This window comes from Poecilia reticulata, linkage group LG8 (genome assembly GCF_000633615.1).
Source record: "Poecilia reticulata strain Guanapo linkage group LG8, Guppy_female_1.0+MT, whole genome shotgun sequence".
NCBI classification, from domain to species: Eukaryota; Metazoa; Chordata; class Actinopteri; order Cyprinodontiformes; family Poeciliidae; genus Poecilia; species Poecilia reticulata.
Window position 1 is genome coordinate 16,418,460 of NC_024338.1, and position 11,280 is coordinate 16,429,739.

At 37.3% G+C, this 11,280-nt stretch overlaps 3 protein-coding genes across 5 annotated transcripts in view; 1 reads left to right on the forward strand and 2 right to left on the reverse strand.

Annotated features, from left to right (window-relative positions):
• The first annotated feature begins 348 nt into the window (after window positions 1–348).
• Window positions 349–5,962, forward strand: mlx (MAX dimerization protein MLX). 2 transcript variants are annotated; one of them, XM_008415857.2, is made up of 8 exons: window positions 349–432; window positions 1,313–1,349; window positions 1,445–1,534; window positions 2,301–2,410; window positions 2,514–2,616; window positions 3,275–3,374; window positions 3,668–3,869; window positions 3,957–5,962. In XM_008415857.2, the coding sequence occupies exons 1-8, from the start codon at window positions 394–396 to the stop codon at window positions 4,011–4,013; spliced, it is 738 nt and encodes a 245-aa protein (XP_008414079.1). In that variant the 5' UTR covers window positions 349–393; the 3' UTR covers window positions 4,014–5,962. The 2 variants fall into 2 exon arrangements, with proteins under 2 accessions (XP_008414079.1, XP_008414078.1); XM_008415856.2 differs by having other exon boundaries at window positions 379–432; window positions 1,304–1,349.
• On the reverse strand, window positions 5,567–8,068 carry psmc3ip (PSMC3 interacting protein). Its single transcript, XM_008415854.2, has 8 exons — window positions 7,817–8,068; window positions 7,409–7,509; window positions 6,926–7,015; window positions 6,735–6,846; window positions 6,472–6,617; window positions 6,329–6,382; window positions 6,169–6,228; window positions 5,567–6,094 (listed from the first exon to the last, which is right to left on the reverse strand). The coding sequence occupies exons 1-8, from the start codon at window positions 7,833–7,835 to the stop codon at window positions 6,038–6,040; spliced, it is 639 nt and encodes a 212-aa protein (XP_008414076.1). The 5' UTR covers window positions 7,836–8,068; the 3' UTR covers window positions 5,567–6,037.
• Window positions 8,069–8,360: 292 nt separating this feature from the next.
• The window catches only part of retreg3 (reticulophagy regulator family member 3), a 10,520-nt gene continuing 7,600 nt past the window's right edge, over window positions 8,361–11,280 (reverse strand). For both annotated transcript variants that reach the window (XM_008415852.2, XM_008415853.2), the window contains exons 8-10: window positions 10,901–10,980; window positions 10,376–10,508; window positions 8,361–10,285 (exon numbers count right to left, since the gene is read on the reverse strand). In XM_008415852.2, coding sequence (XP_008414074.1) covers window positions 9,744–10,285; window positions 10,376–10,508; window positions 10,901–10,980 — 755 coding nt within the window. In that variant the 3' untranslated portion in view covers window positions 8,361–9,743. The remainder of the gene's footprint in view (window positions 10,286–10,375; window positions 10,509–10,900; window positions 10,981–11,280) is intronic.

Here is an 11,280-nt window from a genome sequence, read left to right on the forward strand (position 1 = left end):
ATCATTATCAACCTCAACGTCAAATATTTTGGGCTAGTGTTTAAAAGACAATATTTAAAGTATGATATAATGAATAGTAGAATACATATTTATGAGGTAACTGGTTTTACCTGTCGTTGCATTCAAGTCTTTTTTTTTTTTTACACCTGGCTGTTCCATCCAGATAAATCATACCTACTATACTTATGTGTTCTACAAATGAACGGAAGAACTCATAGTTTGAGTAAAGTAGGGTTGCATCTGTAACAGGTTGACATCAATGTTCACATTTTTGAAATGTGACTTCAATCTACTGGTTAACGTTTAATTTCTGAAATATTTTGGCACTTTTACTTTCATTTTCTGAGCAGCACCTGAAGGCAGCCACGCTACTAGTTTATTTAGCATTCCAAAATGACGGATCCGACTACATCTCCAGAGGACCACTGGAAAGTAAGTCACTGTTAAAGACCACTTTCGAGCTTCCCGCTCATTGTTCTTTTACTGTGACATCTGTAATGTTTAATAAACTGTTTGGAAATGCTGAAGTTTGAACGGCGCTGCTAATGTAGCGTTAGCTTCATCACGCTCAGTAACATTGGAACAGATGGCTAACATGCTAGCAAAGTAAACAAAGCCGACTAAAAAGAGAAACTCGTGTTTCTTATCTAATATTCTTTGTCTTGTGAATTGGCTCGTCTTCCATAAAGAAGAAGACAATTAATGCGTTAAACTATATTTGAATTATCGATTTTAAGTGAAGTTGAAAGGCTTTTGAAGAGTCCGACTTATTAAATGGCCACTTCGTCATGCATGATACATTTCAGTATCGGTCTCACACCAAGTCGTTTCTTACAATATTATTGTATCCTTTCTTATAATCTAATATTTATATTTCATTTATATTTAACTGGGCATTGCTGACGAAAGAATGTTGTTTATAGATCTTATATTCATGAAATTGGAGAAATTTGAGCCTCGAATCGAGTTTTAAACCTATTTTGTCAAACAACATTTATTTTTAAGGGAACTCTTAACAGTACACGGTGTTTTTCAGGGTTTTTTCCACCATACGCAGGGGAAAATCTGGGCTAACACAACCAGGCAATAAACCCATTGTGTTGCGTTGCCCTACATCCAGCAGTAAAACCTATTTGACACATCGTTTATCTTCTGTTGTACTTGCAATGGACAAATCAGGCCGTTGCTCAGTAGGGGGGTTGTAGTTGCTCTTTTGTCAACATATTTAGGACAGCACATATTTTCCACTTGTCATTTCAACCTCACACTCTACGTTTTATTTCTTCTTTTCTACTTGGTGATGGCCGGGCAGACAGACGGGGCTTTCAGCGACAATGGCTTTGACACCAGTGAGTACTTCTTACAGGACATAACTCATCTTTTCTCTGTGATCTCTTGTCGCTCTTGCTTTTAATGTTCTCATAACTATTGTTTTGTTTCTCAGGTTTCTTCACTGATACTGCCAGAAAAGGTAGCATTGTGTCCAGGGCAAACAGTATCGGCTCTACAAGTGCCTCTTCAGTCCCAAATACAGGTATTGTCTTTTTAACAGATAGCATTTTTTTTCTTACAGCTATTTACGGTCCATGTGTAATGAATGTGTTTAGAGTTGCACAGTATATCATATAGTCTGGGTTCCTGCCCACTCTTGGAAAAATCAGAAAATGCATAGAATTAATTTCAGGAACCTGTGGTAAAAATCTAAAGTCTGATTTTCCAGACTTGCATAATTTGAATGTTTTTTAAGACTAACATCTACTAATGCTCAATACACACAGTGATTGTACATGACTTTATATAAAATTGGCATGCTTAACTTTAATATACCAAATGAGGTCTTGCTTTTAAAATGTTACCCATCAGAATTTTGGTTTTTCACTTATTGAATGAAATGAAATGAAATGCTCTTTCATAAATCAGTCAATAATTTAGTATATTACTTGCTTTGATTGGCATCTGACAGCTCTAGAAACAGAGCAGATCTGAAGCGTTGATCATTATTTGTGTAATCTGCAGATAATAAAACTTTGACAACTACAGGGTTAGTGTATTCTTGTCATAGGTTTCAAAATAAACACACAGTAAAGCAAACTCGGATTACGAATATTGAAGGTTTAGCTTATTATATCCACTCTTTATTCTTGTCAATAATTCAAAAATGTAAATATGCAAAATTTGAACAAAAAACTCAATCCTTCATTAATAAATATGCTAAGAAAAAAAATCCCTAACCGTAGCTATCAGAGCTATCTATACTGCAGACATGTTTCCATAATAAAAATGAATTTGTTCCCTAACAGATGATGAAGACAGCGACTACAGGCATGAGACGTCGTACAAAGACTCGTACAAAGACCGAAGGAGACAAGCACACACACAAGCTGAGCAGAAGCGCAGAGATGCAATCAAGGTAACTTCACATCAGGATCCCCTCCCCTCACCCCACTCCACTGTTCTCAAATATTCCACATATTATAGAAGTTTCTAATTTTATCCTCTCATTCTAACACCAGAAAGGTTATGATGACCTCCAGGGAATTGTTCCAACCTGCCAACAGCAGTCTGAGTTTGCTGTCGGAGCACAAAAGATCAGCAAGGCTACTATCCTTCAGAAAAGTAAGCTGTAGCCAACAAATACGTTATGAATTGTGAGCCAATGAGCCTTGATGTATTCAGAAAACAGTTTCTGTTTGTGTTAAATGTCGTTTCACCCCTAACTCAACCATATTATTGCTAAAGAAATAAAACAAAAACTGGTGCTTTTTTTCAGTTTTTTGTAAGTTTTTATAATAATATTTTAGGGGCCAATAATAGTACTTGCATTGTTGTTGTTTTTTAAGCTCTGATTGTATACAGCAATTCCTCTACAGCCAAAATGACTGAGTTTTTATTGTAGATTTTATCCTCCATAATAAATACTTTTGGATATTATTTTAACTTCTTGAACTGCATTCCTGAAACAAATTACCTTTTTTATGATGATGCTCTGTTATAAGTACCATTCAAAAGTGGTGTATTAAAAGTCTAACTGATGGGAAAGCCATTTTTTTTCTTAGTTGCACACCTTTTCATATACTGAGTTTTAAAATTATTGCTTTTTAATTGAATTTAAGAGTTAAAAAAGAGCATCAAACAAAATAAGTCATATAGAAATCTTGCTCAGTTCATTTATGAGAAATAAAAATGGAGGAGCAGCATTGCCAACAACTCATAATTGACGTCCCAGAGCTGTGCCAAGATCTGTGACTAATGCATGTTCGTTTTATTGTTTCAGCAATCGACTACATCCACTTTCTTCATAAAGAAAAGAAGAAGCAAGAGGAGGAAGTTTCTGTCCTAAGGAAAGAAGTGATGGCCTTGAAGATCATGAAAACGTTAGGAAGTGGTTTATATCTTTTTTTTTATTTTTTGCAACATAAAATCTCCCTTCATCTAGATAAAAAGAAGACATAAAGTCCTGACTGCCACATGACTTTGGATTTAAAAATAAATATTGATCATGGGGAAAGAGGGAACATCTATTTAGCTTTGATTGCAAAATTAATCTCATTGAAAAGTTTAAATCCTAATAGGATTTCTTTTAAAAAACTATGAAAATTTTTGTTATCCCCACACAGAAGCTGCAGCTGTTTACTAAATTGGAAATAAGATGTTTGTTTCCTTCCAGGAACTACGAGCACATAGTGAAGGCCCACCAGAACAACCCACAGCAGGGAGAGGACCAGGTCTCTGACCAGGTCAAGTTCAACATCTTCCAGAACATCATGGACTCGCTGTTCGTGTCTTTCAGTAATTCTGTTTCAATGAGCAGCTTCCAAGAACTGTCTGCCTGTGTTTTCAGCTGGATCGAGGAACACTGCAAGCCACAGGTAAGGACTCTTATGGACGGATGCTGCAAAAACATCAATCTGCAGATGGAGTGACAACGTTTGTGTGCCGCTTCTCTTCTTTTTCAGACGCTGAGGGAGTTTGTTGTCGGAGTGCTCCGGCAGCTCAATGGCCAGCTTTATTAGTTGAGGAGAAACCTCTGGCTAACTTCCAGAAATTGACTTTTAACTTGGCTCTTGCCTCCCAGGATGGAATTAAAACTTCAATCTGCCACAGTCCTCACACTGACTTCAGCTCATCAGAGATTCCTGGATTGTTATTAGATTACCTCGTCAAATGCTATGGGGAGAGATGAAAGGTTGCCTTGGCTTGAGCAGTTAAGTAGGGATGCCTTGTGACCGCTTTACTGTTGGGAATTTACATCTCTACAGCGTATTTTTTGCTCCATCTCAAACTTCTAAGGAACGCAGAGAAAACGAGTTTTTAAACGAAACGTGACATGCAGAGAACATCTAGTTATAATTTCAACAAAGCACAGTATGAATGAAAAGCTTCCTGCAAAACAGCGCAGGAAGTAATGTCTTATCAGGTCCTCCCAAGTTTGCCTAGTTTCATAATCTAAATGGTAACCATATATATATATATAAACGTGTGCCTACAAATAGATGCTCATATCAAGTCAGTTATTCAGTTCGGAGCAAATGTACTCGGGCTCACCTGAGACACCATGAGGAGAAATCATTTATTTGACGTGAATGAAGTGATGGTGATGTTTCTGCCGCATCTTAGTTAATAGAGTAAGAAAGCAGAACGGTCACAGCTTTTCTTCTGTCTCGTCAATTAGTGGCCACGTAGCTGGATTCTGAACGAGAGCTTTTCGTGCTGCTGCGCACAAACGAGTCACTCCTGAAATTTGTTGGATTGTTCTGAGCATTTCGAGCTCTTCTGTTTTCAGGAGCATGCCATATGGTGCCTCAGAATTTCTATCACTGATGTTTGCTTTGAATGAACTCTTCACTGTGACGGAGCTCCGTGTTTAGTGTTTAAATAAGCGTAGCTTTATAATGGGGGGCAAAGCAGAAAAACGCATGTTGTAAATGTAAACCCGCTGTGCCACAGCTCGGTGAACGAATTTTAAGTTGTTTATTTACAGGATGATGTTAAACACCAAGTGTTGACTTTGATAAGCCTTTTTTTTTACTTATGAAGCATCACTAGAATAAGTTGTTGTAATGCTTTTATGGTAAATGTATCGATCTGCTGTGTGAGCTTTTATAATCCGTATGTTGATTACCACTACAGTTTGTTTTTTTTTCATTCATCACTGCTATCTTAAATATTATACCCTTAAAATTGTTCATCTGTCAAAACACTTCTGTACTCGAAAAAAAATGACATAAATTTCTGTCATTGAATTTAAACAATTTTTTTGTGTTACTTTCAGGAACTCCATTTCAAAGGTAAATCACTAGTAACTTTTAGATACCACTGAAGTCTAATGAAAGTGCCATAAATCCACTTGCAATGCTCTTTCTTATGCTACTAGTTAAGATCGTATGGAAGTAGTCCATCCATTCAAAGTCTGATCTTATTTTTGTTAACACAGAATTGGAGGTTTTATAAGGCTTGTATATGACGACGTGTGTCTCTAAACATGCAATGGACGTTGTGTTGATTTTATTTTCATTTTCAGGAGAAAAAAAGTGCAAGGTGGCAGGAGAAAAACTCAAACATGAAACAACATGAAACACTTTAATTACAATAAACTTATATACTTGTACTCTTAAAAATGTGATGTGGTCAAGCATTAGTTTGATATATCGCTACCTTAAACAAAAATAAAAATATTTCAGTTGGTAAACAAAGTGTTCACAACTCAACCTGAATGAACTCTTAACATTAATTTGTTGACATTACTGTGAACTCAGGTATGTTTTTGTGGTTATAAAATGGAAAACGAACCGCTGTTGCCTCTGAGGTGATGAGCATCCCTCCATAACGCCTCAACATTTGTGATTTGTTTAGCTAAGACTGATGTACATAAGTGCTTTCTGCTATGTTTTCCGTTTCAGAATCTGCTGAACTCGTATTTATTCAAAGAACGTGTTATAAATAAAGTTTCCTCTTGGGATTAGATCACTGTGATCAGTTTCCTTAGCTACGGTCTACTCAGGCTTGATCTGATGCGGTAGCTGTATCGCTGTTTTCTTCAGGTGGTGGGAAGCGCCACCTTACAGTCTTCATCCGTCTCCACTCCCACCTCTTCCTGTGGAAAAATAAAAGCATTGCCAGTCAATTAACATTTGAGGAAAATAGATAATGACTTCCTTCTCATCTTACCAGGAACTCTTTTTTGCTCTTTGGGTATCCCTCCAGGATGGAATTCATCATGTCCGAAGCCTGAGAAAAAACAAACTATTTTAGCACTTCCGAAGCAATTCTCCTCCACCACAACATGACGTGCACATTTAAACTGATTTGTTGACAAAAAATACATTACCAGTCTCTTCCTCTTTTTCCACTCTTTTACGTAAACATCACGCTCTTTACAGACCTGCAAATTATAACCAACACACCACATTGTACAAGAAATGCAGAACAACCAAAGTCGGAGATTAACTGAGGTTTTAAAGTGGTTGACACCTTCTCTTTTTCTTCCGGTGATACGTGATTTGTAGCCGACTTTATCTTCTCCAGACGTTCTCTGTAACCAGAACATTCGGCGTTCAGCTCCTGGATTTCTGTCATCATTTCCTCTGTTGTGAGGGAGCTGTTCAGCTCTTTCAATTCTGGCACAGCACAAAGAAATTCATTTCAGCTCTAATTCCTGCACTGGACTAAACAGCATAATTATGGTGTTGGGAGTAGAAGTTTTTTTTATTATCTGAATCAGCAGAGAGGTCTACCTGTATCCAGCTGCCTGCAGCTCTGTGTTAGGGTCTGAACCTCTGCACTGAGCTCTGAAATCTGTTTATCCATGGCCTTCAGGTCTGCATCATTCACATCTCCAAACTGAGACTGTGGGTGAGATTACAAATAGTTCAGACAGCATCTCCCTGCCTTACAGCAATGAAACATTCTAGATTAACAGACTAACCTGATCTGCAAAGTAAATCTTTTGCTTGCCATACATTTTCTCCTTTATCTTGCCTTCGTGGGCCAGCAGTTCCATGGCTTTGACCACTGCCTGGTGGAGCAAGTTAATCAATCTATCATCAGGATGCAAAAAATAGAGCTTTAAAGATTCTAACTTGTGCTCTCCTTAGATTTACAACTGAACATCTTTGTGGCCAAAAATGCTTAATTACCTTTCCCTAAAACCATATTTTTAATCTCACAACTAAGGTGAGAACAACTAAGTATTTTTACATTAGTATAAGTATTTTATGCTAAAATACTTACACTCATTTGTGGTTTTTGTAAAAAAAAAAAAAAAAAAAAAAAAAATCTGTAATTAAACATAAACATAAACTGACATTTAAAAGGGATTGACCACAGATGACTGGATGCAGGGTAATATGACCCAGAATGATCACAAAATCAGAAAAATACAAAAAGATAAAGGAAGAATTGATCTCACAGTTTTGCCCAACCCATGCTGCTTCTGCAAATTACAGAAGACATCCTGAGCACTGTAGGGACGGTTCTTTTCATTTAGATAGGCGAGGATGATAGGCGCCCCTGTAATGAACAAAATATTAAGGCTGTGCAGATAATAACATTATGCCACTGTGATAGACTTATTGCACGTTTATGTATGAGTTTGCTCGATTTCATCACATCTTATGACTCATAATCATTAGTGCCTTTCAGATATTCTCCCGCATCAACAAGCTGTTGTTCGGGTCAGCTAACGTTAGCTTTATGCTAACCTAGCTACACTTTATCTCGAAGTTTCTGTGAAACACCAACGTCTTCTACGCGAAATAAAAAGTTGTCTGGGATTAAAAACAATCGAAAACAAATTGAAGTAGTTTATTTTCCTTACCGTTGTCTTTTTTGCTCATTTTTGTGTTCACTTTAGCTTTCCAGATTGAGTTTCGCGGAAACTGTGCGTCACGGAAAAGATCGATTATTTCATAAGAGGTATCACACCAGTATATATTTCCAATTTAGTCAGTCAATCTGAGATCTTCTGTTGAATTTTTAGCTGATATAAAGTTAGATTATTTTGACAAAGGAACGAATGTTTTCGCCAGTATTTGTTTCAAAGTTGTAACCGAGAGGGATTGGCTTAAATCTTTTAAGTTGTAACTACAAAATCCGAAAAAATAGGCGTTGTAAGACGTCTGTTGCTCTCAAAGGAACAGTACTAAGAACGCCCCCTGGAGTCACAACATAGAAGGAGGACGACGAATTCACATTTTTACTTTAAATTTCAATATTCAAGTCTGAGGAGATTCTATTTCTAATTTTTTTGTTTCATTTTAAATCAACAAAACATCAATAAAAATCATAGCATGTAGGTATGTTTGACCTTTTCCATCTTTTTTGGTATTTCATTGTGTCAAAGAACAATCCAAAAACCAAACTTAATTCCAAACAATTTATTCAATGTATTTTCCACTTCAAAATATATCAAAACCAGATACGGAGAAGAAAATACAATACTATGCACATTAACTTAGCAGGCTAGAGAATATTGAGGACTTAACTTTTCATGGAGCAGCTTGACTGAACATTAACACCCAAATCTAACAAGCCATAGAAATCCATCTTGGCTATCAATCAGTGCATTGTTTTTGCAACTTCAGCTTCATGAAAGAAGATCTGTTTTTTTTGTTTGTTTACTAGTACTGAAAACTTTTCTGAACAGGATACATTTTTCAGAATAAAATAGCAATTGTTTTTTTCTGTTGAAACAGCATAGAAGATTCAGTAAATCTGAATTTTTCTGGTTTAAAGTGCCATATTTTCTCCAACATTAAGAACAATCAGACAGACCTATACAAAATCACTTTAAACCTTTATAATAATTAAAAAAAAGAGAGAGAGATCAACATTTATACAATTTTGATGTAAACATGGTTCCAAATTTTTTTAAAAAAGGACACAATGTAAAATATATATATTTTTTGCCTTAAATAAGATCAAATGGGTTGTGAGGTATTAAACCAGAGCAGGAAAAGGACAGGAAAATGAAAACAGCTGTGAACTTATTCACATAAACAGTGAATAACTTTCGCCTTAGAACAAAATCTCATAACTAAAATAAAATATGACAGCGCTTTACTGGCTCAGTTAAGACAGTAATATGGGGTAAAATAAGCTTCCACAAGAACAAAAATACTGAAGATGTCTATTTACGAATAAAAAGAAAGAAAAACTGTTTAAAATACTTAAAGTTCAGAAAATATGCAACATAAAAATAAATCCAGCTCCTATAATTATGTCATGTCAAGAAACTACAATGAAATGCCGTCTCTTGAAAGATGGATAACTACTGTAATGACCTCATAAACTAACATTAAATGCTGTCCAAAATGTCTGTATTAAATATGGCTCAGCTCAAGCAACAGGAATGTCCTATATATTTGGTCCTATGTTAAAAAGCCCTGTTTTTTATCGATTCAAAAGTAGAAAAGTTTTAATGGGCACTCCTGTAAGTTTTGAGAGTATCATTTTTCACTTTGACAATGCTGTTGTATCAAATGTCTCATCGTATTTTTCTTTTTTGTTGTTGTTGTATTTCCTATTGCTCAGCCTACAAATAAAAAAGTTATCACTGATCGGAGTCGAACAGGGGAAAAAAAAAGAAGAAAGAAAATAAGGAAAAGGGAAAAAATATGAAATGCTTCACAGTGAGAAATTGTTGCCTACCAGAAGCAGGACAGCTGGAACCTAAATTTATCTCACAGGCTGGTCAACATTTTAGACTCTGCCTGGCAGGACGAACACACAGCAGCACCCGCCCTTCACTGTGGTTTACCAAGCAGGCTTGATAAGAAATTAGACCCCTGACTCTCGCTTCGTCTTGAACTTTCTCCTCCTCCAAACGGATCCATCTGGTTCAGTTCAGACTGATCCAGCATTTCAAAGTCTTCTGCGTCCAAGTCTGTGTCAAATTCAGAGCTGGACTGTTTGCGGTAGCTTTTGTGCTGAACGGCCCTAGGGTGGCCTCGTCTACGCTGGGCGACAGGAGGCCGAGGCTGCAACGCCCCGGCTAGCGCCGCCTGGATCATGTTGCTGGCAATAACTCCGGCTAACTCCCCGCTGAAATCTGAGGCGGGTGGGAGGCCACTGAGGGAAAGTTCTGCATCCTCCTGGTCAGAGTCCAGATGTGCGTCCACGTCTAGCACCGAGGCGCGGTGACTCGCCAAGCCAGACAGGCCTAGGCTAGGCAGCCCGATGCTTGTGTCGTCGTCGTCGTCCATCAAAGTGGCGTCAGGGTTTATGGATGGGAAGTCTGGGAGGTCTTGAGCAAAAGACTCCTCGGCATCACTGTGTCTGTCCAGATCTAACACATACACACACAAAAAAAAAAACAGAAATTTAGAGGAGAGAAGGCAGAAGACAGGGAAGATATAATGAAGATAGCTGAGCATACCTTCAGAGCCCTCTGTGAGTGGAGTCTGACCCCGTGACAGATTAAAGGTCCCATTGTCGGTGTAGGACACCTCAGCGTCAGAGTGCTCCGAATCAGTCAGTGCAAGTTCTTTAGCGGCAATCTCATCATCAAACTGGAGGAGAGAGGCAAAGAAGATGCTTTAATACAATCAAGCAAAAACACTTTAAATCAACTAATTTACTTTCAGTCTCTGCTTGCTCTAGATCTCAAACCTTTTCAAACATCAAAGCGCAAACTCATGAAACTATTTGCAAGTTGTTGTTTTTTTTTTTCTTTGATGCTCCTGACCTCAACAGGAAGTGGCTCTGGTATGCTACTGTATTCATCACGGCTGAAATAGATGAAGTAGCAGATACAAAAACAAATGTTTTTCTGTATACGTTCTCACCAGCTTTGATGTAAACAAAGTGACTTGACCAGGTGCAAAGCACTTGTTGCTACTCACAGGTAAGTCATTATAGTTTAACAGTATTACTGAGGTGGTTGAAGGGTTAACAGGCTTACTTTTGGGCAAAAGGCAGCCAACTCTTCCTCACTGTCACTCGCTTCATCGGAGGCTGCACCACGTATCGACCTTCGCAGGACTGCAAAGGACAACAGACAGATAGTAGCTAACTATTTCCGCTAAATTAATCCTCTGGTCACCACAGGTTGTAAAAAAGTCTTTAAAACAGTAAGATCATTTTTATTTATGTTGTGAATTAGATAACATAATATCTGAAAGAAACAGACCATCTCAGTGGCTTGCAAATATCGCCATACCACTGGAACCTTTTCACTATTTTGTCAAGTTACAGCCAGGGGTGAAAGTAGTTTTAAATTTTTGGGGGTACTATGACAAAAAAAATAAATAAATAAATAAATACAAATTATACACATATATT